Genomic DNA, 26430 nt, shown 5'->3' on the forward strand with positions numbered 1-26430 from the left:
AACCGATTTTTTCACTGAGAAAATTGCATTTGTGTAAAATGCATTTTTTCTACAATTTTCACTATTTTTCTAAGTCTGATATCTGTGGCGCAATGAGTTTCCACCACAGAGGGCTAAAATTTTGGGAATCTAGGTTTGAACTATCTAGTTATCAAATGGTATATAATACACGTCATTCAAAGCGAGTAAATTTTTCGATTTTTGGCCACCACTTTCCCCATAGTGCAGCCCACGAGGCTCATGGCGGCGCAGCCTCAATAAGGAAATAAAAGAAGTCGACAGAAATTTGACCTGGCCACAGGTCAGGGTGATGGCGAGCAATCGCCTAGAATAGATTTCAATTCGGCCGTCTGCACCACCATGGGTGCTTATGACTGAAGGTAAATAGTAATTATATTATATAGAGTATATGCGTATCCATACGATGCAAAATAGCCATTGACAGAGAAAGCTACCAGTTAAAACCTGTGGAAGTACTCATAGAACACTGTGCTGAGAAGCACGCTTTGTGCCATTGGGGACGTTTCGCCAAGAAGAAGAAGAAGAAGATCATAACATTTCACTGATCTAAGCAAATTTCAGCTACTAAGGGGTCCACTATTAACTAAATTACCCTAGCAATAACTACGATCGGCCAATACAGCTCAGTGCTCGTTAGCCATAGACAGCCTTATTCTTTGTTGTAAAATAAATTCCTATTTCCACTGCACTGACGTATAGCTAAAAAATGGGTCGATTGTGCACAAGTGAGTAAACATATGATCAAGTTTATGTTAGGTCCATAATAATCTGAGATGAATATCTTGGCAAAAGTAGAGCCATGGCGGAAAATTCCATTGCCGCAACTTCCGCCCAATAGAGCGATTGTTATCACTTTACATACTGTCCTAACAATAAACAAACTGCTGTTTTGCAGTCATTGCTCTAGTAAATTGCATCGACACGTGCTTAACCGGTCAGTACCGAAAGAGCCACCACGCGAGAACGATGCACTCGGAATACGTTGAAAATCTCTTCACTATTGGTGAACTGACACCATTGCAGGATAACTTGAACGGCGTCACGATTCCCACCTGGTTCAGTGAACAAAAGTTCAAACGGTTCGTCTGAGCACGTGTTCCAATGTAGAAATACCTGCAACGAAAAGCATTTCCTTTGAAATTCGTTCCAGAGCTCAGCGGTACTTCCGGCAAAACTTCGCTGCCATCTACTATGGAACGATCTGCGGACTATTGACCGTGTTATCAGTGCCATCGATCCTGAACGCCTTGGTGTTCTCGACGGGGGGTAAGCCATCGTTCCGAATCGCAGCCCGTCGCTATCTGGGAGCTTTCCGACACACCGTCAACTGGTACTGCGATGACCTAACGACGTCTCAAAGTAGGTTAGTATTTAATCTGTTCTAGCATAACTTCCGCGTCGGCTGTTATCATTTGAGCTGATTTTTGCAGCTCTTGGAAGTCGCTGAATCACGTGCGTCAAGTTCATTCCACCATTCAGAGGCGTGCAGCGGCTAGAAACTATGGCGTCATCATATCTCAGCGGGATATGGCGATCACGCAGTTTGCTTTTGTTGGGTAATTATGATACATTTAAACACGATGTGTTTTCGATTCGAAGAGCAAAGAACAACTACAAACATATTGCTTACCATCAGCTTCGCGATACTGGATCCATCGAGGTTGGGAGCTCAGAACGACCCGGCAGACCTGGACGCAATGTGTCATTTTTGGCGAGTTCTTGGCTATCTACTCGGAATGGAAGACCGGTACGATCATCTGTGGAAGTAAGCTCCTTTCAGTTCTATCGTTAATAATTTCCTGTATTTCAGGTTCAACCTATGCGCGGACTCGTTAGAGCAGTCGCGCGCACGCATGGACAGACTTCGGCAGGACTTCCTGGAGCCTGCATTTGAGCAGCGGACGGAAAAGTGCGAAGAAGCTTACCGTTTGCTTCTGGGCGGATTGTGGTGTTTCAACGTGCTTCTGGACTACAATGCGCTGACTTACTGTGCGGGAAGGGTCGTGGGTTCTCCCGGGTATGGCAACTATTGGAGTAAAGATGGTCATCAGGGTTCTGCGGACAGGCTTTATTTTGGGATGAAATGGAGAAGCCGTTTTGTGCTATTTGTGATACTTTGTATTCATGAAGTGCTACTCAAGTTCGATTTGTTTCGCGTTGGTTTCAATACTGTTTTGATAGCTTCCGGACAGTTTGCAATATGGATTTGTTCCCAGATTGTTGGGAGAAATGTAGAAATAGTTCAAGACTTCGTTCGCAAACTGAAGGGGAAATGTAAGGTGTATTAGATTAGAGATTGGTGAACGGTGTGCAACACAATTGTTGACTTGATAAATGGGTGATCCAAAGATATTGTTGAAATGCCAAAGATTAAAGTTAGTCTTCCGGAACACATTATTCAGTATCATGTGACAAATAGAATCCATAGCACTTATAATAAATGTCATAACACAAAATTAAATTTTATTTTAATTTAGCTGCATAAAACGTCCGAAAAATATAAATCCACTGTGTTCCAATGCTGGCCAGACCTCGCTCCATCTGGTCCGCATGTCATGCTCACTGCGCTCAACGCCTTCTTGTGACAACCGGATCAGTAGCGAACTTTGTGGGTTGTTGTTCGGCATTCATGCAACATGCCCTGACCACCCTATTCTTCCGATTTTGCACACTTAGTGGATGCTAACTTAGCAGCTAAGCAGGGCCCTTCATTTTCAATTTCAATTGAAATTTGCATTGCTAAGTACGCCTTAGGGTGCAGCGAGACCGTGTTTCATCCATTTTTATCTTCTAAACAATGGGGGTATAATCTGCTCAACAGACACCTAAACAGGGAGGTTCAGGTAGTATGGGGTTAAGGACCGTCTTCTGCAACAAAAGCGAAGTTATGATTACTCTTTCCTCGACCCACTAAACAACATTCCCATGGTCGCCAAACCCCTCGTCTCTCCGGAACCACCTAGAACCCAACTAACAATCACTCATTTAACAAGCACCTTTATGACGAATTGATTCAGCATGATGCTGAATAACATTTGTATAATTTTCAGGCACAACCTTTGTTCGGGTTTTGTTCACACAAATTTGGAGAAACTATAAAGCATAGTGTTGTGTACCAACTGAACTGTTTGTTGTTAAACCGTTTTACAACTATATAGTAAAGCTGTTATTCAGCTTTAGCAAAAATGATTAAAAATTTAAAAATAAAAAAAACAATTTCTACGAGAATTTATGATTGGAACTTAATGCTGTGTACAAATATTGTGAAATAATAACTACACATAAATTTACCTAAATCCAGATTCGAACTCGAGACCCGTCGATTGCGAGCCGCATGCCTTCCTATCTGCGCCATCCTAGAGATGATGAATTGCAGCGCTCAAATCAAAACATAAACTTCCCGTGGTTTAATAATGATCAGACTTCGACTCCTATTCAGCAGTGGTGAATTAGCGCAACATTATGGTTAACGATTGAACAACAGATTAATTTAGCTGTTGTTCAGTAAAAACACGTGTTTTTCATCATGTACTCTGAGTCGAAGTATGATAAAACGAAAGCGCTTATTTGACTTGTGAAAAACACACTATACAGATACATGTCCTAATTTTTATATGAACTTAACGAGAAGCAGAAAAAATTCTTGTTAAACTATGTTGTAAAGGAATTACTGCGAGTCGAATAAAAATCTTATTAAACACTTAAACAGTGTTTTAAATTATCATTGTTAATACCAATACGAAAAGTTGATCATTGGCTACTTTTTTAATTGAAATAGCATTTGTACAGTAATGTGTACAGCATAATTTTTGTTCAGCTATAATTACTATTATCAAGCAATAATTCAGCATGCATGCTTGTTTGCGGCTGGCGATTGTTAGTTGGGAAGACATTGCTTCAGAGAGGAGCTAGTGCACATCGCACCGTCAAGGTTAGCTGCGTAGCCTGCAGCAACGAACATCAACGTGGCTACCGAAGGTAAACTTATTGTCGATCATCAACCCCAAGTGATTGACGGATCGCTTCGAAGTGAGCCTACACTGTGATCATCGCTTGCTGCCCCGACTTTCGGTTGTTCATCTTCACCACCTCAGTTTTGTGGTAAGCAAATTCCAGTTCCCTGGATCTCATTTACTCCTCCACAACTTCGATCGAGTGGGCAGCAGGCAATTCCACATCTTTGATCGATTTACCGTAGAGTTACAGCGTAATGTCGTCGAAGCCGGACGATACTGCCACTGGGAACTCTTACCTGAACATCTCGTCGTACATGACATTCCATAACACCGGACCCAGCTTGGAACCTTGCGGGACTCCTGAGGTTATGTGAAAGCATTTCCGACCCACCTCATTAACTAATACTCGATTCTTGAAGTAGCTTCCGAGAATCTTGTACAGGTAACCGGGAGGCCCAGACGCACCCGGCGCTATTGAACGCGTTCCTTACATCCAGAATCACTACCACATAGTAGCGAATCCACCCATTTTTGGGCTGGAGCTTGGCTGGAGCGTTATCTCGGTGGTTTTTGCAACCAATAGGATAGCGTGTACGGTCAACCTCCCCTTCCGGAAGCCGAACTGGCTGCTCGAGAGACCTTTTAAATATACCCTCGGTGTGCCTCAACATTCTATTGAGAACGATGTTTTCGAGCTCCTTCCCCACCGTGTCGATCAAGCATATTGGTCTTTATGCCAACAGGTCTCCGGGTGGTTTCCCCGCCTTCGGTAATAGAACTAGGCTCAATATCTTCCAAACTTCTGGAAAAACTCCCTCGTCCAGGCATTTCTGCATATCAGACCTGAACATCGCGGAGATTCTGCAATAGCTACCTTAAGGGCCAGGTCTCCGGAACTCCGTCCGGACCTGGGGACTTACCTAGGCTAAGTGATTTTGGTATCCCCGCAAGTTCCACATCGGTCACACTCTTCTAATCGCGAGCCCAGCCCCCGGCTGTCCTATGATAGGAGGCCAAGGACTAGGATCATGACGCGGAAAAAGCCCCTCGATGATCCCCTCAAACATCTCTGGAGATTGCTCTGTAGGAGCCATTACACCTCTCGTCATGGCCATCGCGATCATGTAGGCATCATTCCACGGATTTCAGTTGGTACTCTGACAGAAACCCTCTCGGTCTTCAACGCGACTTTAGCAGCGGCGAATACCACCCACCATTCGTTTAACTCTTCCTCATTTGGTGCTCGATGCATCCGCCGACTACCCAGGCACGGCACAGCTCCGCAATCGCTTGAGTCCACCAGTAATCCGGTAGTCTCCCGTTTCTAGGGTGGACCTATCTAGGCATGGTCGCATAGCATGTACGCGAGAGCACCGCCACCAGCTCTTCGCCGTCTAAACAAAATAGGTTTCGCTCACGGCGGAGCGGCTCCCTAAATACCCCTTCGTCGAAGTATGATGTCTTCCACCCTCGAGGGTGGCTTTGGCCTAGCCGCCTTTTTCGCTACCCGCTGGCTGCTGTTGTTGAAGTCGATACTGTAGCGAACCGCCAGGAGATCGCTGTGAGTGTAGCCATCGTCTACTCTCCAGTTCGAACTACTTGTTAGGCCAGGACTACGACAATCGACTCCGCACCGTTCCGACTGAAGGTACTGTTGGCACCGACATGTGCAAGGACGACATCTAGTATGGCCAGTGTCTCTAGCAGGATCTGACCCCGCTGGTTCGTGATACGGCTTCCCCATTGCACGGCCCAAGCATTGATGTCACCCGCTATTACCACTGGCCTTCGCCCTGTCAGCTGACGACCGTGCTGCATTTGCGTGAACTACTCGATCGGCCACCGCGGAGGCGCACAACAGCTACAGAAGAAGACCCCGTTTGCTTTGGCGACCACAAAGCCCTCATAGGTGGTAGACATCAACTCCTGGACTGGTGTCGTCCACATCGCCGCCATTTTTCTGAATCCATCCACGATCCAATTGCCGGTGAGTACTCGGTATGGGACCGCTATGATGGTGGTATCCACCCCATTTACAATTCCATGACTTGTGTCCTGGCCTTTACCGTCCCATAACTTGTGTCCTGGTTCCAGACACCTGAAGCAATCCTCCGGTGACTCATGCGAGGTCAGTTGGCATACTGACCAGCCCATCTTTAGCTTCCCTACTTTAACAGACTTATTTACGTCCGCCACAGGTACCTGTACCAAAACTACTTGTGTTCTTGCTAGGCCCTTCCGTAGCTGAACGGCTACGGTGGCCACCAGCACCTCGCACTGATGCCGCAGTGACGTGACGAGCTCTTCCGCGTCAGTGATCTTATCTAGGTTCTTCACTTTCAGAGTCGCCTCCGCTGTAAGAGCTCTCACTTCGACCCCTTTGCCAAGGACTTCTTCCACCAGACTTTTGTAGGCGGCGTCCTTGCGCGCTTGAGCTTTAGGATCATTTCGTCCGTACGAGTGCGTCTAATATTGCGCACTTCGGCTTCTGCGAGTGCTTATCATAAACAGTCGCATCCGCAAAAGCGAAGCGCTCGTAAACTTTGCTTTCGCCGGTTCTACTGCTGCAGTTTCCACGAGTTCCTCGTGGTCTTGCTTGACTTCGTTCATTGACTTTTGAAGTCGAAACAGGGCCTGCTTGAGGACGCAAAGTCATGATTTTGCCATGCTGCTACACAGGCACTTCCATTGCAGAGAGCCCGTCTCGCTTTTGATTGATGGCCCTCGTCAATCACGTTCCGTCCACTATCTATCGGATCCTAGTCCTACTTTCTCCCTTATCCTTAACGGAGATCTAGCCAACCCGCTTCACGCCTCGCCACTACAACTACTTTAGAGTTCATGTTCGATCTCACGAGTAGCACAGGAAAGAAGGTCTATCTCGCCAGAGCCCTGCATTAACGCGGTAAGGGACAAAATACTGTGGGGAGTGCCCAACGGGTCACTTGACACCTTGAATTGGGGTTAGTAGTTCTACCGGCAAACTCGCAGAAGGGGGGTGGTCGTCAGGGCGTCAGGCCATTCGGCCGAAGATCATTAGGTCGAATGGTCACTAGGTCGAATGGTAAGTGAGTCTTATTATTGCCGTTGCGTCCCCGCTGAGACAAAGCCTGCTTCGGCTTTGGCCACCTTCTAGATGCTTGGTTCACAGTAAAGTACAGCGAGCTTGTGGTTCATCCTTCTCCGGCACACACCGTTCTCTTGTACACCGCCGAAGATCGTCCTTAGCACGCGTCGCTTGAAAACTCCGAGTGCTTGCAGGTCCTCCTCGAGCATGGTCCATGTCTCGTGTCCAACGGTCTTATAAGCGTTTTGTACATGGTGCAATTTGATGCGTGGGTGAATCTTTTTAGACCGTAGCTTCTTCTGGGGCCCGACTTCCGCTGATGATGCGCCTTCGAATTTCACGACTCACGTTGTTGTCTCAGTAAGGATCCGAGATAGACGAATTCCTCCACCAACTCGAAGGTATCCCCGTCTATCGTAACAATACTACTCAGATGGATCCGGTCGTGTTCGGTTCCGCCTACCAGCATGTACTTTGTTTTTGAGGCATTCACCACCAGTCCGACCTTTGCTGCTTCGCGTTTCAGGCGGGTGTTCAGCTCTGCCACCGTTCCAAATGTTAATGGCGATAACGTCCATGTCGTCTGCAAAGCACACAAATTGACCGGATTTTGTGAAAATCGTTCCCCTGCTGTTGAGCACGGCTCGTCGCATCACACCTTCCAGAGCGATGTTGAAGAGTGAGCAGGAGAGTCCATCACCTTGTCGCAGTCCCCGGCGAGATTCGAATGAACTGGATAGTTCATCCACAACCCTTACGCAGTTTTGCACACCGTCCCTCGTTGCTTTAATGAGTCTAGTCAGCTTCCCAGGAAAGTCGTTTTCGTCCATGATTCTCTATAGCTCAGCGCGGTGGGTACTGTCATATACCGCTTTGAAGACGATAAACAGGTGATGCGTTGGGATCTGGTATTCACGGCATTTCTGGAGGAATTGCCGTACGGTGAAGATCTGGTCCGTTGTCGACCAGCCGTCAATGAAACCGGCTAGGTAACTTCCCACGAACTTATTTACTTAAGGTGAAAGACGAAGGAAGATGATCTGGGATAGCACTTTGTAGGCAGCATTCAAAATAGTGATCGCTCTGAAGTTCTCACATTCCAAATGGTTGTCTTTATGAATTGGGCAGATTACTCCTTCCTTCTACTCCCCCGGTAGCTGTTCGATTTCCAAGATCCTGACTATCAACCGGTGCAGACAGGTGGCCAACTTATCTGGGCCCATCTTGATAAGTTCAGCTGCGATACCATCCTTGCCAGTTGTTTTATTGGTTTTGAGCTGATGAATGGCATCCTTAACTTCCCTCAGCGTGGGAGTTGGTTCATTTCCGTCCTCCGCCGCACTGGCGTCGTCGTTTCCTCCGTTGTCGTGGTCTTCCGTGCCTACGTTTTCCACGCCATTCAGGTGCTGATCGAAGTGCTGCTTCCACCTTTCAATCACCTCACGTCCGTATGTCAAGAGGCCTCCGTCCTTATCCCTGCACATTTCGGCTCGCGACACGAAGCCGTTGCGGGATGCGTTGAGCTTCTGATAGAACTTCCGTGTTTCTTGGAAACGGCACAGCAGTTCCATTTCTTCACACTCCGCTTCTTCCAGGCGGCGCTTTTTCTCCCGAAAGAGGCGGCTCTGCTGTTTCCGCTTCTGTTTGTAACGTTCCACGTTCTGTCGAGTCCCTTGCTGCAGCATTACCACCCTCGCTGCGTTCTTCTGCTCCAAAACCGCCCTGCACTCTTCGTCGAACCATTCGTTCCGTCGACTCCGTTCCACGTACCCGATGGTGCTCTCGGCTGCGTCGTTGATGGCTGCTTTCACTGTACTCCAGCAGTCCTCTTGAGGGGCCTCATCGAGCTCGCCCTCGTCTGGCAACGCGGCCTCGAGATTCTGTGCGTATGCCATCACCAGATAGTGGTCGAAGTCGATGTTGGCGCCACGATAGGTCCTGACGTCGATAATGTCGGAGAAGTGCCGTCCGTCAATCAGAACGTGGTCGATTTGAGATTCCGTATGCTGTGGTAATCTCCAGGTGTAACGATAAGGGAGGCTGTGTTGGAAAAAGGTGCTACGTATGGCCATATTTTTGGAGGCGGCGAAATCAATGAGTCGTAGGCCGTTTTCGTTCGTCTGCTGGTGGGCGCTGAACTTACCAATCGTCGGTCTGAATTCCTCCTCCTGGCCTATCTGAGCGTTCAAATCACCTATGATGATCTTGACATCGTGGCTTGGGCAGCGATCGTACTCGCGTTCGAGCTGCGCGTAAAATGCGTCCTTGTCATCATCAGTACTTCCGGAGTGTGGGCTGTGCACGCATATCACCCACGAAAGTGAAAGTTCTACGAGAAGCTGAACCGCTCGCGCAGAGGCTTTGTGTCACAAGCTGACATGTGCCGAGAAAATCACGGGAATATTCTCACGAGTGAGCGTGAGGTGGTCGAGAGGTGGCGGCAGCATTACGATGAGCACCTCAATGGCGACGTTGCAAGTACCGAAGGTGGCGTCCTAGACAACCAGTAATCGTATAAGATGTTGCATAAGATGATAAAGTGGAGGCTATAAGCGTGCATACCGCCATTTAGGCGCATGTAAAATGTACGCATATCGCCTCCACTTCAACATCTTATGCAACATCTTATATGATCATTGGTTGACTGGGGTGGTGACAGATCTAGGAGAATGTGCACAGGACGAAAGACTTCCGGCCCTGACCTCCAAGAGATTGAGGAGGAGGTTGACCGGTTGAAAAACAACAAAGCCGCTGAAGCAGATCAACTACTAAGCGAGCTTTTAAAATATGGTGGAGAAGCACTGGTGAGAGCACTGCACTGGGTTATTACCAAGATTTGGGAGGAGGAAGTATTACCGGAGGAATGGATGGAAGGTATCGTGTATCCTATCTACAAAAAGGGCGACAAGTTGGATTGCGCGAACTACCGCGCGATCACACTACTGAGCGCTGCCTACAAAATACTCTCTCAAAATTCATGCCGCCGTCTATCACCGATTGCAAAAGAGTTTGTGGGGCAATATAAGGCTGGATTCATGGGTGAACGCGCTACAACGGATCAGATGTTCGCCATCCGCCAGCTGTTGCAGAAATGCCGCGAATACAACGTGCCCACACATCACTTGTTCTTCGATTTTAAATCGGCGTATGATACAATCGATCGAGAACAGCTATGGCAGATTATGCACGAATACGGATTCCCGGATAAAGTGATACGATTAATCAAGGCGACTATGGATCGAGTGATGTGTGAATTTCGAGTATCAGAGACACTCTCGAGTCCCTTCGAATCTCGCCGAGAGTTACGACAAGGCGATGGTCTTTCGTGCTTGCTGTTCAACATTGCTTTAGAAGGTGCAATTGGGAGAGCGGGGATAAACATGAGTGGAACGATTTCCACGAAGTCCGTTCAGCTGCTTGGTTTCGCTGATGATATTGATATTATTGCTCGTAAATTTGAGACGATGGCGGAAGCGTACATCCATCTAAAGAGTGAAACCAGGTGAATCGGATTAGTCATTCGAAGACAAAGTACATGATGACAAAGGGCTCCAGGGAGGAATCACCGCGCCCGCGACCCCGAATTTCTATCGACGGCGATGAAATCGAGGCGGTTGAAAAATTCGTGTATTTGGGCTCATTGGTGACCGCCGACTACGACACCAGCAGAGAAATTCAGAGGCGCATTGTGGCAGGAAATCGTGTTTACTTTGGACTCCGCAGAATCCTACGATCGAATAAAGTTCGCTGTAACACGAAGTTAACTATCTACAAAACGCTGATTAGACCGGTAGTCCTCTATGGGCACGAAAGATGGACCCTACGTGCAGAGGACCAGCGCGCCCTTGAATTTTCGAACGGAAGGTGTTGCGTACCATCTACGGCGGAGTTCAGATGGAAGACGGGACTTGGAGAAGGCGAATGAACCACGAGCTGCATCAGATGCTGAGAAAACTACCGGGAGGCTACGGTGGATGGGTCACGTCATCAGGATGTCGAATAGCAACCCGACTAGAATGGTTCTCGCAAGTCATCCGACCGGTACAAGAAGACGTGGTGCGAAGCGAGCTAGTAAGGTAAGGTAAGTAAGCCTTGAGGGCGCCGCCTGGCAATTCCTCACGGTTGCCTCGCTTCTGCGACTGCATGTCGTAAGAAATCGAGTCTGGTGTACCCTTCGGGCTACCCGCGAATACAAAGGCTTCCGTCTGGGTAGGGTAGGGCGGGGCAAGATGAGCACCCTAAGGATCCCGTTGAGTTTATTGAAAGTTAACACATTTTTTCAAAGTACCTCTCAGTAGTTGTTTTCTATATTATGTTTTCTATCACCCATAAACATGGGAGGGTTCAAAATTCACAATAAGGATGATTTATTTGACTAAACAAAAAAGATGTTTTATGGTCAGTTCGAACATGCTACGGGGCAAGACGAGCACTTCATTAAAATCCCAATATTTTAACAATAAATTGGTCATACAGTGATTGATTTAGTAAACCTTGGCTATAGCTATGGTATCTCGCTCTAAAATTATTATTTTTTTCGATTATTGAAAAAAATGCGGTTTTATAATACTATATACAAAATGACCCGAAAAACAATAAATGATTATTAAGTTGCTTATTTTTAGAAATTTACGCTACCAAATAGTTGCAGAGGTTAAGGAAACCTATGTTCGGCACTATTGAGTGGATTACAATAATTTCAACATATTTTCTATATTGCCATCATGGGTGCTCATCTTGCCCCACTATAGGTAAATAACTAAAATTGAATAGATTTTAATGTTTGTTTTTAGAAAATATTTTCTGATGTAAATTAAAATGCTTTGCAGTAAGCTAATAATGTTGGCTGATAACCAGAATTATGGTAAAAATTTGATTCTGATATAAAAACCTTATTTTATTCAGATGATTTCTAATAAGAAAATGCTAAAAATCCATACTATTGGCTAATTTGACGATATTTTTTCATTCGTTCATTATGAAGTACCTTTTATCAGGTTTACAAACAGGATGAACATTATTCTAACGGATTATGAAGTTGTTTGGGCAAAATTCATCAAAAAAGTAGTAAAACGAAGGGGTGCTCATCTTGCCCCGGGTGGCCATCTTGCCCCGTCCTACCCTATGGATTTTGGCTTGTGATATAGGTACATGTGCCGGGCGTATGCCAGCGGTTCCAGCGTTCATGTAATGCATATTGATATTTTCACCATACGCTAGTTTGTTCTGTTTCAAGCATCAATTTTGCTGACAGTACCAATAATTGGTGGATTGCTGATCAAACACAAAAGCCAAACCAGTAAAAAATCGACTTAAATAGGTATGTCAATAGGTAGGCCGGTCGACTTTGGAGAGATGGGTTAAGCGCTTAATATTTACATAGCAATCACGTTTCTTCATGTAGGGTTGAATGTATCCAGCTAGTACAGTTCAGTTGTATTTAGCTTTAGCCTAAGTAAGCACTGCATCAGGTGCATTCTGAAGCAGTAAAATTCGTTATTGATTTACCAAGATCTAATTGTGTTTTGATGGATAAAAGTTGCAGTTCAAATTTCTTGTACAAGTTAACCAACATCGCCACTAGAATTCCTGTAGACAAACATGAAGTAAACTTCCAAATCAGCCTACCTCCATGGTTCGATCGGGACAAATTCAAACGGTTTGTGTGTTACAATTGTTTCCTCTACAATGGGAAGTTTATACTTTAATTTTCTCACGCATGTCTACCCAGTGGTCAGCGGTTCTTCCGAAACAACTATGTGGCTATTATGGCTGCCCATATGTGTGGTCTGGTGACTGTATTCGCCGCATTATCAATTCTGAAGGTGCTGATATTTACCAAACAGTCGGCGACTCCTGCAGCGGCATACAAGCGTTATTACCGCACGGTGCTGCATATTCAAAGTTGGTACTTTGAAGAGCTTGAGCCGGCGTCAAAGTAAGTACAGTGAGAAGATTCAAGGGTTTCCACGATAAACGTTATGATAGAACAGTGAATAACAAATAGGACATTATTGGTGAGCTCGTTTTATACAATTTGTCAAATTACAAAATGTATTGCTTTAGTAATCTATGTTCTGTATTGTTCTGTTCATACAGTTATTCAATCTACTCGAATAAAGGAGGGGAATTTAAGCCAAAGTTTACAGTCCATACACATTCTAAAAATTTTGTATGGACAAAAGTCTACAAGAGAGAAGGAGGGGCGGGTGTCTGAGATGACCGAAAATGAGTCTACGTAGTTTATGGACAGCACCAAAATAGCGAATTTCCACTGTCTATCAATTGCCTTCAACTAAAACAGGTTACCTGCACTCTAAAACTGTTCAACACTAAAATGTGTAAGACCTGCTTATAAGTGCATAATTTCCAGCCCACATAAAAAAAATGTGTAACAGTTACACATTAACAAAATAAGCTCTTATACTCTTCTGGATGTGAAATGTCTATATTTATTGATTCCCAACGGTCACTAGTAAACCAAGCCAGATTACCCTGCATGGATTAATGCAAATTTGTCGACGCAAGAGCTGATTTTCCTGATGTGTAACTGTTACATATTGTGTTTTAGTGTGAGCAAGCCAGATGCAATTCTAAGAGACTTCTCTAGCTGCATCCACAACAGTAATGCAGTGCGTCCTCTCCTGTGGCTATGTACGCAATACTCATATGTAGTGCGCAGTAAAGCAGCATCATGAAGTCGCAATTCCCAATGTTCGTAGGCTCGTATCTTGTCTGTCTGTCTGTCCGCTCCGCTCACTTTAGTGAGATTTGTTAGTTAGCTTGTGTAACATCGAACTGCTCGAAACGGAGCCAGTGAATACAATTTGAGAAATTTTCGCAGTTGGGGATCATTTTTCAATGAGTGCTACCCAAGGAGAAAGTAAAGAGCTGGAGTCTATTTCCGGACGTAGTTCGAAAAACGGGAAAGAATCACGTTACATCGAGACCTTGATCAACGATGGATCTAGAACGCCGATCGACACAGATAGTGACACCTACGAGATTCATTTGCCGCCGTGGTTCGATGAGGATAAATTCAAGCGGTGTGTTTTCGACTCAACTGGTTTTTTTTTATTATGTACACGGGAGTGAATCAGCCTTGGGCCGGATTTCCCCGTAATAACGAATCCATAATAATAATTTATCCATTGATTGATTCTTTCTCAAAGAGGTCAGCAGTACTTTCGGACCAATCTAACGGCAATCGTCACGGCCGGGTTCTGCGGATTAATATCGGTGCTTTCCATTCCGTCGATACAGGATGTGCTTATATTCACCGGACGATCGTCGACCCTAACGACGGCCTACAAGCGCTACGTACTGACTGTGCTGCACACGTTGAACTGGTACCTAGAGGAGTTGCGACCGGGATCTAAGTGAGTGTAGGGGGCAAGGGGGAGGTGGACTTGATGTGATTGATGTGATGTTGTGCACAGTGTCGAGGGCATAGTCAGTTAGTGACATAAGTTGTTGACTTTGATCCTTTTATTGATGCTCGTGATTAGGCTCAGTCACTAACTTTTTTCTTTGGATAACTCCAATTTATCACTGCAAACAAAAGCTTGCTGAAAACAATGGGTGCCGAAATAATGTTTGCCGTCCAAATTTCAACACGAATCATAAATGGCTGACGTCATAAACTATCTGTATCAGTGCTGATTAATCTCACACTATATTCATGGCATTCCTGTTGCTTATTTATTCGCGTCTTGACGGAAGTTTTAGCTCTAACAGAACACGGTTGGATATGATACATTACTCTCAGCACGTGCAGTTTATAGTTAGGAAAAACATTTTTAATTACTTCATTTGTTTTTGTCATTTACTATAATTGACTTAATGACTACTATTCAGTGCTCATGACCTCATGACGAGTAGTATTTTGTTTGATACATCAAGATGCAAACTAATTTAATGTGTCACATTGATAAAGCAATTAGGGTATCGCGCCACTTGGGCGGTGGCTTCTATATTCGTCTGTTTTTCACTATAACTCAGTCAATTTTGAGCCAATTGACTTGAACTGTTGTACACGGGTAGATACTATACCTATCTCACCACATTCCAAAAGTTGTGTCAATTGGTTCAAATTTGACTGAGTTAAAGTGGAAAACAGACGAATATAGAAGCCACCGCCCAAGTGGCGCGATTCCCTATTTCCGAAAATGTGGCCAACAGGGTCCGGGTACCTTGCACACATTTGAAAGGCACAGGGTAAAAAGCATAAAGTTGTCTTAAGCATGAAAGATTGTTCATAGATTGAGATTTCGTTCGCATATTGCGTAACACTAATTATGGTTATTTGTATCATTCTCCCAGTTTGAGTAACCTACGTTTTATTGAAATTTTAAATTTGCGTCGTTGGAATTCAAAAATTACTCGATAGTAGTACGTTTTCTTGTATTGAATACGAAATTAACTTCATACTAAACTCATAGAGGATTTGTACCTTTTAATTCCGCCCTATTTTGCTTATCCTTTGACAGATCCTTTGACAAAATACAAGTACATAGAGCAAGACATAGAGTATTTATAATAATTTTCTATGAATGTTTTGGATTTTTTGTGAAAAAAGCCAAGATTTTTGTTAGATACCATTTTGGAAGTTTCTCAAGATGTTTTGTTATAAATCATTCAGAATTGACTGAATTTTTTTTTGTTAACTCCGCGAAGCAAGAGTCCTACAAATGCTTAAGTAATTTTACAAGTAAATAAAAAAAACCTACGATTTTTTGTTATTGTCGAGGATGCCATCACAAATGTGGGTCTCCAGTTGCCTAGTGGCTATTGATCGCCAATCCGGAGACGACGGATTCAATTCCCGTTCCGGTCGGGAAAATTTTCTCGACTTCCTGGGCATAGTGTATCATTGTACTTGCCTCACAATAAAGGGTGGTACGGTCAAAATTTGGTCACACCATTTTTTTTTCAAAACTGTAGACTGCGTACACCAAAACAGCTTATTTTTTGACCAGTAACGGTACATTATATGAAGCTTATACCATAAAATTTTCATCAAAATTCATTAAGTATTGGTTGATATATAGATAAAACCAACGACCTGCCTTTTTAAAATTTTGTACATAGCGCTCCAAAGTAAATTTTCGGCAATTTAAAGACAGTAAAGCACAATTTTGATTATAGAACTATCCTAGAATATCTTGGAAACGTAAGTCTCTACAGAACTATGCTCCATGGACCTGTAAGATGTTACACCGTATCAGTAATGTAATAAAAATCCATTTGTTACGCTTGTAGATGTTGAATTATTTATTCGCGGACATTCTTGGATGACCTAGAGCATATTTAGGAAGTAGCTTTCTACAGAACCATGCTCCATGGATCTGTAGGATGGTACATCGCATCAATAATATAGCAACAATTAATTGATTACGCTCATAGATTTTCAGGCCTGTACTCTCGGAAGTTCTTGGAAGTCCTACAATATCTTTGAAAACTACGTCTCTACAGAACTGTGGTCTAAAGACCTGTATGATGTTGCACCGTATCAGTAATGTGACTACAATCCATCGATTACGCTTGTAGATCTTAAGGCCTTTATTCGCGGAAGTTCTTGGATGCCCTAGAATATCCTTGAAAATTACTTCTCTTCAGAACTATGCTCCATGGACCTGTAGGACGCTGAACCATACTCCAGAAATCACCTTTAGGAAACCCCCCATTTAACCCCTCCTAGCCCACCATATATTAACCCCCCCTTCAAGAAACAGACCCCCCCCACACATCCCTTTTCTGCAGACCTCTTACATCATCATCCGCCTTCACCTCATACCACTTTTCAACTCCCTTGCGACCCTTTCCCATAAATCCCATTTCTCCCTTTTAGTAAGAGTTCCCTTCTAGACACTTAGCGCGAGAAAGTTGAAAAAACCGTGTTAATTCGCGAATCCGTGTAAAAAAAACCGTGTTAATTCGCGAAACCGTGTAAAAAAACCGTGTAAAAAAGACCTTAGTGTACTGCTTCGATTCTTATGAAAATTTTACAGTATAATACCATTATAAAAAAAAATTCTTAGTTAAATTTTGAGCCATTTTGTATGAATACTTTCAAAGTTGTAGCAGTTTGAAGATAAAAAAACTGACCGGGTGCAACTTAGGAAAATATAACTTTGTAACGGCTAGATAAAATTGAATGAAACACAACTCAACATTTTGACATGCATACTTTACAAACAGAAAATTTTTCATTGAAATCGGTTAACTTTTTCTGGCTATATAAATAAAACAGTAAAAATGTGTTCTTATTTTTGAATCCTCCTTGTACAAAACTTTTAAATTGCAGATCTCAGGATTCAACAATATCTCCGCAAATACTAAAACGATTTTTATGAAAATTTTATGGTATAAGTTACATACAATCTACCATTAGTGGTCCAAAAATCAGCTATTTTGGTGTACGCAGTCTAAAGTTATGAAAAAAAAAAAATGTATGACCAAAATTTGACCGTACCACCCTTTATAAGGCACATTTGTACCAGTGAGACGTGTACCAATAAGGGCGTAGCGACGAACATGACTTCTTCGACCGCACGATCACCCTCGTGGGATTTCAGTTTCATATGAGCTCCCCAAGTATGGATGACAACTTCCAAGATATGTTAGATCGCCATTTTTTCCACCAATACATGAAATTTTTTTTTTGAAATCCCATTTTAGCTCAGTCAAATATACTATATTAACAATATAGGTCACTTCGCGTTTTCACATACAACGACATGGGGACACCGGTGGTAAATGATAACAGCACCACCTGTTGTCAGAAAATGTCAATAATTGTATTTTGATCAATTTCAGTTTACCGTGCAATGCGACATTTCTCGAAAATTATGTTAGGGATGTCCAAGTTTTTTTGTTCTCAAATAATCGATTAATAAATAATCGATTTACAATATACGCAAACAAAATAACATTTCAGTAGATGTCATCTACGAATACATCTATAGAAGATTATGAATGCTTCCTCATTGTGACGTCTGCGAAATCGTTTAACATCAAGATTTTACTTTTTCGCCCTCAAAACTAACTATTTTCCTTCGACAATGGCTTTTAATATCATCATTATTGATGCCAATAGCAAGAGCTCCTCAATTTAATCGTATAATTTGTTCTAGACGCATCTGGAAGAGAATTTACTTTTCTGTACAGAAATGGCTCGTTTGTATTTCTATGGAGCAGAACTCGATAAAAAGTGAGAAAAGTTCACTTCACCTATGCTGCGCCTTGACGGAGTCGTACTTTCGTTAGGGTTTCTATACCCTATTGTTGTTGTTATTCTTACTGCTGTACTATTTTCAGTCATACTACAAAAATAAGAATAAAAAATCGACCAGAGAAGTATACAAGAAAACACTGACAACATTGAATTTTTAAATTATGTTTTAAAGAAGTGCATATAAAAACGCGGGTACGATGTTGGCCAGGATAACTACCTATAATTTAATAATCCATATTCGGTTGGAGTTAAAAAAAAGTGAACATGTTTTGTTCTTTGACAAAGCGTTTTTTCGTCGTTTACGAGCGTATCTTTGAATAGAAACGTTTTATATAATTTGGAAGTAACTCGTAGACTTCGTAGCCTTGGAGAATTTTGTTTTTTTTTTTTTATCAAAACATTTCATGAGATCGAACACACAAAATCTATGTTGAAGTCAAGCTTGGTTTTATTAGACTTTATACACGATTACAAAAACGTCAACTACGTCATAAAGCCCTTACTTAAAATCAGTCTATATTCTTGCTCAACAGTAATCTGAGGACACCCCGTGAAGGTGCTATGCACTATACTAATATTTTGAAGAAGGGAAAAATAACTAGACAATGGATAACACTAGTTTACAGCATTTTTGAACTCGGTAAGCTGATAATCATTTTCAGTGTAGATTCATGTCCTGAGTTCGAAAACGGGAAGGAAAAAAATTACAGTAGAGCGGAAATTTTTTCGACTTTCCATACAAGGTTGATGATTTGAAATCGATTTTTGTTCTATTTTGAAGCAAAGTTGCTCACTTCATACATCCCATTCTCCGTAATCAATGCTCCGATTGAGCTGATTTTTTACTGTAGTTCGCCTACATATGATATGTCAAATGAACGTTGAGAAAGAATTTTTAAATTGATTTTTTTATTGAAATAATACATTTCATATATTTTTGGAAATTTTGCTAAAATTTAGGGAGATCGTCACTAAAACTGGCCAATATCTTGAATTTCATTAATATGACGCAAAACCTGCATTCAGAAGATCGAAAGGTAATATATTCAGTTTATGGAAAAGTTTTAAAATTGGTTGAATAAAATGCAAGATGTAATTTGCCAATTGTTGCACGGCTTAAAACTCGCCTATTGTTGCACACTCCATGTTTTTCTTATGGGGTGTGCAATAATTGGCGAATTTTTAGCCGTGCAACAATTGGCGATTTACGCTATTTGAATTTTAGTAAATTCCATATTTAAGAAAACTGTGAAACTCGATAATGAGCTGAAACTCAAAAACTGTTCTACTTAATAAATTTTGAAGCACGGTTTCGAAATCAGCGTTATTTCGATTATTGTGCATAAAGAATTTTGATCGTTGACAAAAATTCACGACTCTCGTTTTATTTTGTAAACTAGTGTAATTAACCTGTGCACCATTTTGCGCTGTTTACCTCACTCCTGCGGGAAATTTGGAAACGGAGGACACAATGAACGTCAAATTTCTGAAAACAAAGGGGATGATAATATTTATAGTCACGTGTTAGGACGCCTGCTACTGTCAAAATTTTATTCATAAAAACGGTTCGTAAAATAAACTTTTCCATGTTACATTTCTTATAACATTCGATTTTCTTCTAGCAGGGGCGATTTCCGCTCCAGTCGGGAAAATTTTCTTGGAGTTGTCCGGAATAATACGATCAGTATTCGAATAAACTCACAGTTCAGTTCGGAAGAGCAACGAAATTAATCAAAATAAAATTTCTAGCTGAATTATTTTATTTTTCACGAATAATCAGACTTTGGCGACGAAATTTAACTCGCCCTAATATGGTACTAACCTAACATTTGTGTCACCTTTTCGCCTTTTTTACCCGATTCAGACAAAATCAGCTGATTTTGTCATGAAAACATAATCAGCTGGTAGCTGAGAATAATGAGGATGAACGTTAACATCGTTGAACCAACTGGTTTTGTTGTGTAAACATGACCATAACGCCAGAAAATGTTGAAGAAGAAAGAATAAAATATGTTCTAATTTGAGTAGTTGAAAAAAAAAAATCGATGATTGATTAATCGATTATTTAAAAAGAAGTGGACATCCCCACCATGCAATGACAGCTCGACGAATAAACGTCATTCGGATAGCGCATGCGTTTAGTGTGTAGTAGTACCTCTTCTGACGCTTGGTGGCGACACATTCACTAAAAAGGAGTCGCCAAAAATTCGTAAGAGTGACCTATATTGTTAATATAGTATATTTGGCTCAGTGCACAACTATATAATACTACTGATACAAAGGAGGATCTAGCATACCTAAGAGAACGGTCATCTATACTAGGATGAGCACCAACAGTCTGTTTTTTTTTCGAAATATTCCTCAAATTTAGCTCTTTTTATGGATCTGGGCCTAAAATTCCATAAAGAGATCCCTGTATGTGACGTGAAGATGGGTAGCACAAGTATCGCAAGTTGGATCGCTTCTATCGAAGAGATATTTGTGTGGCAAAGTCTTAGTCGTGTAAAGGCGGTATATTTGTGTAGCAAAGTCTTAGTCGTGTAAAGGCGGTGTGCTCTTTACGATTGCCTGAAGAAATCCACGCGACAGTGTTGGTTTTAAATTTCACGCAGTTTGTGCTCCCTTAACCTTCTTCGGATATTAAAAAAGTTACGAATAATGCATAAGGGTCATTATGACCCAGAAATTCAAACTCTTATAGAAAGATGAATTTTTATTATGTCAAATTACCAATGACTTATTTAAAAGATAGTTTCGTCAAGAATGTGTTGATATGGTAAAACAGTGGTTGCTCAGAAGACTAAGAACTTTCGCATAGAAAACAATTTAGTTCCAGAATCACTTACTGCATGGCGATAGTGCTCTTAAGAGCTACTAGTTTAGTCTAAACGTTGTAAATCTCGCATTATGGACCACTCTGAAGAATTCTGACTTCGGCAAAGTTGCTCCGAAGAATCAAAGATTTCTTGTAGTGGCCCTAGCGCTGTAATGAGCTCAATTATAGGGTGTCGTATATCTCATGATCTGGACCGCTTAGAACTGTTTTTAGTAAAGTTGCAAAGAATGATGTTCAGTTTGATCTAAGGGTAATATATCTCGCGTTCTGAATCACTTCGTAGAATACTCTCCTCGGCAAAGTTGCTCAGAAGAGTAAGAGCATCCTTCTAGAAAACAATTGATTTCGAAACCACCACGAGGCGCTAGTGATCATAAAAGCTTCTAGTTTAGTCTAAACGTCATATTTTTTTTTTTGCATTTTGGACCACTTGCAAGAGTTCCGCTTCGCCAAAATTGCTGAGACGACCGAACACTTTCTTCAAGAAAAAAATTATGTGCACGATTCGCTCACAATATTGCTTTAGTGTTGTAAAGAACTACAGTTTGCTCTTTGTGTCGCATATCTCACGTGCTGGACCATTTCTAAAATTACTAGCTTAAGAAGATTAAAAAAAAAATAAAGATTTTGAATTTATCTAGAAGCTTTCTAGAAATATCTTTGGAAACTCCTATGGAAATATCTCAGCCACTTGATAGGAAGCTTGTTCAACAATTCCTTTGAAGCTTCGGCATTTCTATTGGCCAGAACTGCTTTGGAAAACCATTCTGCTTTTTATTTGAGAACTTATTCATAGTCAATTTTCAGGGAAAATTTGAGAATTTTTTTCTTAACATTTTTAGGCAATCCTTCAGGAAACTCTTTAAAAAATTTGATATGGATTTCAACAGCTCTCTACGCAGATTCATTGTTTTTATTTTTGCATTATATTTTCCAATACACGTTTATTTAGTATTTGTACAGCAATTATAATGGAGATTTGTTACAAAATTCCTCTGAGAATTTATTTGACAAATATTTTTATAATTTCTTCCGGCCATTTCTTGTTGCATTTCCATCGACAAATTAATTTTGGTTTTCTCTAGCAATTCGTTTTGTAATTACTTCTACAAATCACACAGGAAATTCCTTTGGAATTGATGCGGGTTTCATTATGAAACTTCTCTTGTAATTCTTTCGGAAATGCCTTCGACAACTTATTAAATATCATATTTTGCTATTGGATAGTTGGTTCAAGAACAAATTTTTGATATTATTTTCAGTATTTTAACTTCTTATCTCAAACAAACCAATATCATGTTTTGATTATCAGTACTTGATCTCTACTTGGTATTCTAACGTTTTTAGAAATTGCTTTTTGAAATTTTCCAGTGATTTATTTTTGGAAACTTCTTGCAATCACCTTGATTTTTTGGAAATTCCTTTGAGATTTTCTATGGCCATTCTATTGATTTGTTGTTAATTCGTAAGAAAGTATCATCCAAAGTTATACGAAATCTTTCCTCCGACTGTAATGGGAATTGGATCCACAATCCGTGGCTTACAATGAGCATAAAAAGCTGGCGCCACTAACCGCACAGTCACGAAGCTCACGGTAATGCAGTAGCGTTGGCACAAATCACGAAAATTCCAAGAGCTATCGAACAAAATTCCAAAGGAAATGCCGAAAAAGTTTTCAAAAAATTCCATAGTAAACCAAAAGAAAAAAAACCATACAGGAAGTTTAAAATCAAATCCAATAAAAGTTGCTGAAAGGATTCCCAAAGGATTTGCTGAAGTAATTTCACCAAAAAAAAATCCGCGAAACATTGTCACAGTGTAATTTATAGGAAATTCGCCGAATCAATTTTCGAAGAAAATCCGAATGAAACACCCAATCAATTCCAGTGGAAATTGGCAAAGATGTTTCACGAAGAATGTTGACGAAACTCCCAAATTAATAATCATGGGAATTGTGAAAAAAAAAATAAAAGGAAGTTGCAGACGAAATTTCCAAAGTAATTTCTGTAGAAGAAATTTTTGTAGAAGTTCACAAAGCCATTGCCGAAGTTTCCAAAGAAATTGCCTAACAAAATTCTCATGAAAATTGTCACAGAAACTCGAAGTTCTTGGAAAAATCTTAAAAACTTTCACCATGGAATTTTGAACTCAATTGGGTTTTTAAATTTTGAAAAATGTATTGATGTTTTTATTCTCTACGAAAGAGCACATTTTTCTGAGCCACCATAATTCTTAGAATTTTATTTTAGGGCCTGTGTCAATTGGCGAATTAAAATTAATTTTCACTTAAACTTGACAGTTCGATAATTATTTCCTTAGGAGAACTGTCAAGTTTAAGTGTTGAATTGTCAAATTTAAGTAAAAATTAATTTTAATTCGCCAATTGACACAGACCCTTAGTACCTTAAATAAAATTCAAAGAATTTTTTAAATCACCTTTTGATGATTCGGCAAATCGCTCCTATATAAACTTCAAATTGATTTTTAAATAGGTTTCCGGGCACAAAAATTCACGATAATTTGGTTTTTGGATCAGTTTGGCATGCAGATTCAGAATATGGAATCATCTTAACACCGCTAAAGAAGCCAATTATGGCTTCGATAGTTCTATCCCCCAGACTGTATACGATACTGTTTTGATTTATCACTCCCCTTTTTCAAAATGTTTTTAAATATACTACTAAATTTATACACATTTTCAATATTTTGCACGTTACCAAACGTGCTTTTGACATTCTTCTTGAAGAACAGGGGAAACACTTGCTTTAAAATATACAGCGAAGGAATAAAAAATGACGGACCGAAGCGTGGAGGGCGTGGTAAAATCGGAACATTACTGTATATAGTGACTGTATTTATGTGTTGATGAAAAAGTGTATGATTCACGAAATCCAGTGCATGAAAAAATATCTGTATTGAAACATATTGTGTCAAAAACGAATACAGGCATAATGCTCAAAGACTTTAGAAACAACCACCTGAAACGCTCCTGAAGGCCCTTGGAGCCCACTCTTTTTGCGCTCTTTGGGAACCCAGGAGCAAAAATTGTTCTCGCGAACCTAGTTTGCTTATTGAATCTGAACCTTAATAGGACAGATCTGTGAAGTACTAGATTTGTAGTAATGAGCTGATTTTTTTGTATGGTGAGAAGGTCAATTCTCCGTTTCTGCAATGAAATGGTGCAAAAAGCATGGGTATTATTAATCCTTGCCAAGTTTGATGTTGTTTGAGCAAAACTGGCAACAGTGTTGTTGTTTTCTCCATTTCTTGCAACATAAACAACATAGTTATCCAAAGTTTTGCTCAAACAGCATCAAATTAGGCAAGGAATAATAATAATACCCATGCTTTTTGCACCATTTCATTGCAGAAACGGAGAATTGACCTTCTCACCATACAAAAATTCAGCTACTACAAATCTAGTACTACACCGAACGTGACCCATTGTCTCTTTTTATGCACTTTTTAACTTATGCACCCCCAGATGATGGCTACTTTTAGAACATTGAGTAAATTTTAATTTTTTTCTTTCAAGCTCCTGGAAGTCATTGGAATATGTTCGACGCATCCACGCCGTCAGTGGAAAGAACGCAAATGCCGCCGATTCGAGGATGCTCATATCCCAGAAGGACGTGGCCATTACACAGTTTGGTTTTGTTGGGTAGGTCTCAACTTCATTGTACATATAATGGAAGAAAACAAGTTAGGGATCCTTATTTGACTCAATTTCAGTTACGTGGTGCTGAATCACCGGAAACTAGGCGTCCAATATAGCCGAGAAGGTGTAGAGGGCTTCGTGCATCTGTGGCGTACCATTGGATATACACCAAAACCTCTATTTAGGTAACGAGTCGGGACTGCCTAAATAGAATTTTTACCTAAATGGATTCATTACCTAAATGGATTCAGTTCATTATCTAAATGGAGTACAAGGTTGCAAAGAAGTTTAAGAAGGTGAGTTACTAGGAGATTTAAAGGAGGTCATGTGCAGGGAGTTTCAGATGGCTTTCAAGAAGTTTCAGGAGGGGATGGATTTCAGAAGGGAAGGGGCTTCAGGGGCGTTTTCGGGGGTTTTGCAGGGTCTTAGATCAGAATTGTCATTCAAGTGACTAGCTGTGCACGAAACACGAAAAACCCTGCGAAATTCCGCCAGACTGAAAAATTATTGAATGTCGGGTCAAAGTCGGGTCAATTTTTATCGTATGTTGGGCCATTGTTGGACCAACATCGAACATCTGTTGGGTCTATGTTGGGTTTGGTGGCCAAAATAAAAACAGGTGAATGATAGGTTGATATCGGGTTTGACGTCATCACTGCTGGAGCTGATATCAATTGAATGATGGAAGGATGGTTGCTTATCTCAATTTCAGCTGGAAATGACGCTGAATACTGACACTTTTCAACACTGCACGGAAGGGGGGGGGCATATCTCAACATTACATCTCCCTCCCTCCCCCATATCCCCAACTCACTACTTCTTTCCCGTAAACTACCCTTATACCTCATCTTAAGTACTCCAACTGATCTGAACACAGTCAAATTCCATTTAGGTAACGTTACCTAAATGGAGGGACCTAAATAGATTTTACCTAAATGGATCCTACCTAAATGGAGGTTTGAGTGTATGCTGGGATTGGAAGATAGGTAAACCGTTCAGTTTAAATAATTTTTAGCGAACATATTTTGATACTTGCAGTTTCAGATTCAACCTGTGCACGGAGGACTTCGACACCTCGGTTCAACGGATGACCCTCGTCAATGATCACTTCTTTCGTCCAGGCTTGCAAAATCCCAGTGCGGATTTCGATCACATGACCAGGATCATGATCGACGGAATGTGGTGCTACAGCACCCTGTTGAACTACGATGCTTTTATGTTTATGACCAGAAGGCTGTCGAACGTTCCCGGGCACTACTACTGGAACGATGAACCACGGGATGGTGCGGAGGCCGTTTATAAAGATTTCAGTTGGTTCAGTAGGGTGATGCTGAACGTCTTGATGGTGATCCACGAGGTTCTGCTAAATTACACGGTGACGCGGTGGTTTGCAAATTGGTTTTTCCTTTTCAATACCACTGTGGCTAACAAGTACTTTCCTGTGTTGGCGATGGTGACGCATGGCTTTCGGAAGGCTTATGTTAAAATTGTCTATTGACAGTAGAATTAGAGCAACGATAAGTTATTTAGGTGTAATAAAACTCAAAATTTTAAAAACTTAAAATGAATGAAAATGTTGGCATTCCTATTGTTTGAATATTTCCGCCTCATTAATGGGGAAATGGCCGTTTCCAAATCAGTAGAAACGATTTCTAT

General features: G+C 41.4%; 2 protein-coding genes across 3 annotated transcripts; both read left to right on the forward strand.

Annotated features, from left to right (window-relative positions):
- Positions 1 to 585: 585 nt before the first annotated feature.
- Positions 586 to 2461, forward strand: LOC109417586 (uncharacterized). The gene is made up of 5 exons (XM_019691652.4): positions 586 to 1100; positions 1172 to 1384; positions 1452 to 1577; positions 1658 to 1768; positions 1832 to 2461. Exons 1-5 carry the CDS (start codon positions 988 to 990, stop codon positions 2307 to 2309), a joined length of 1041 nt encoding a protein of 346 aa, XP_019547197.2. The 5' UTR covers positions 586 to 987; the 3' UTR covers positions 2310 to 2461.
- A 10023-nt stretch (positions 2462 to 12484) lies between these two features.
- On the forward strand, positions 12485 to 26348 carry LOC115255401 (uncharacterized). Of its 2 annotated transcripts, none has more exons than XM_029853470.2 (6): positions 12485 to 12703; positions 12776 to 12982; positions 24652 to 24777; positions 24849 to 24938; positions 25740 to 25760; positions 25819 to 26348. In XM_029853470.2, exons 1-6 carry the CDS (start codon positions 12573 to 12575, stop codon positions 26270 to 26272), a joined length of 1029 nt encoding a protein of 342 aa, XP_029709330.1. In that variant the 5' UTR covers positions 12485 to 12572; the 3' UTR covers positions 26273 to 26348. The 2 variants fall into 2 exon arrangements, with proteins under 2 accessions (XP_029709330.1, XP_029709329.1); XM_029853469.2 differs by lacking the exons at positions 12485 to 12703; positions 12776 to 12982 and adding exons at positions 13713 to 14090; positions 14217 to 14423.
- Positions 26349 to 26430: the final 82 nt, after the last annotated feature.

This window comes from Aedes albopictus, chromosome 2 (genome assembly GCF_035046485.1).
Source record: "Aedes albopictus strain Foshan chromosome 2, AalbF5, whole genome shotgun sequence".
NCBI lineage: Eukaryota > Metazoa > Arthropoda > Insecta > Diptera > Culicidae > Aedes > Aedes albopictus.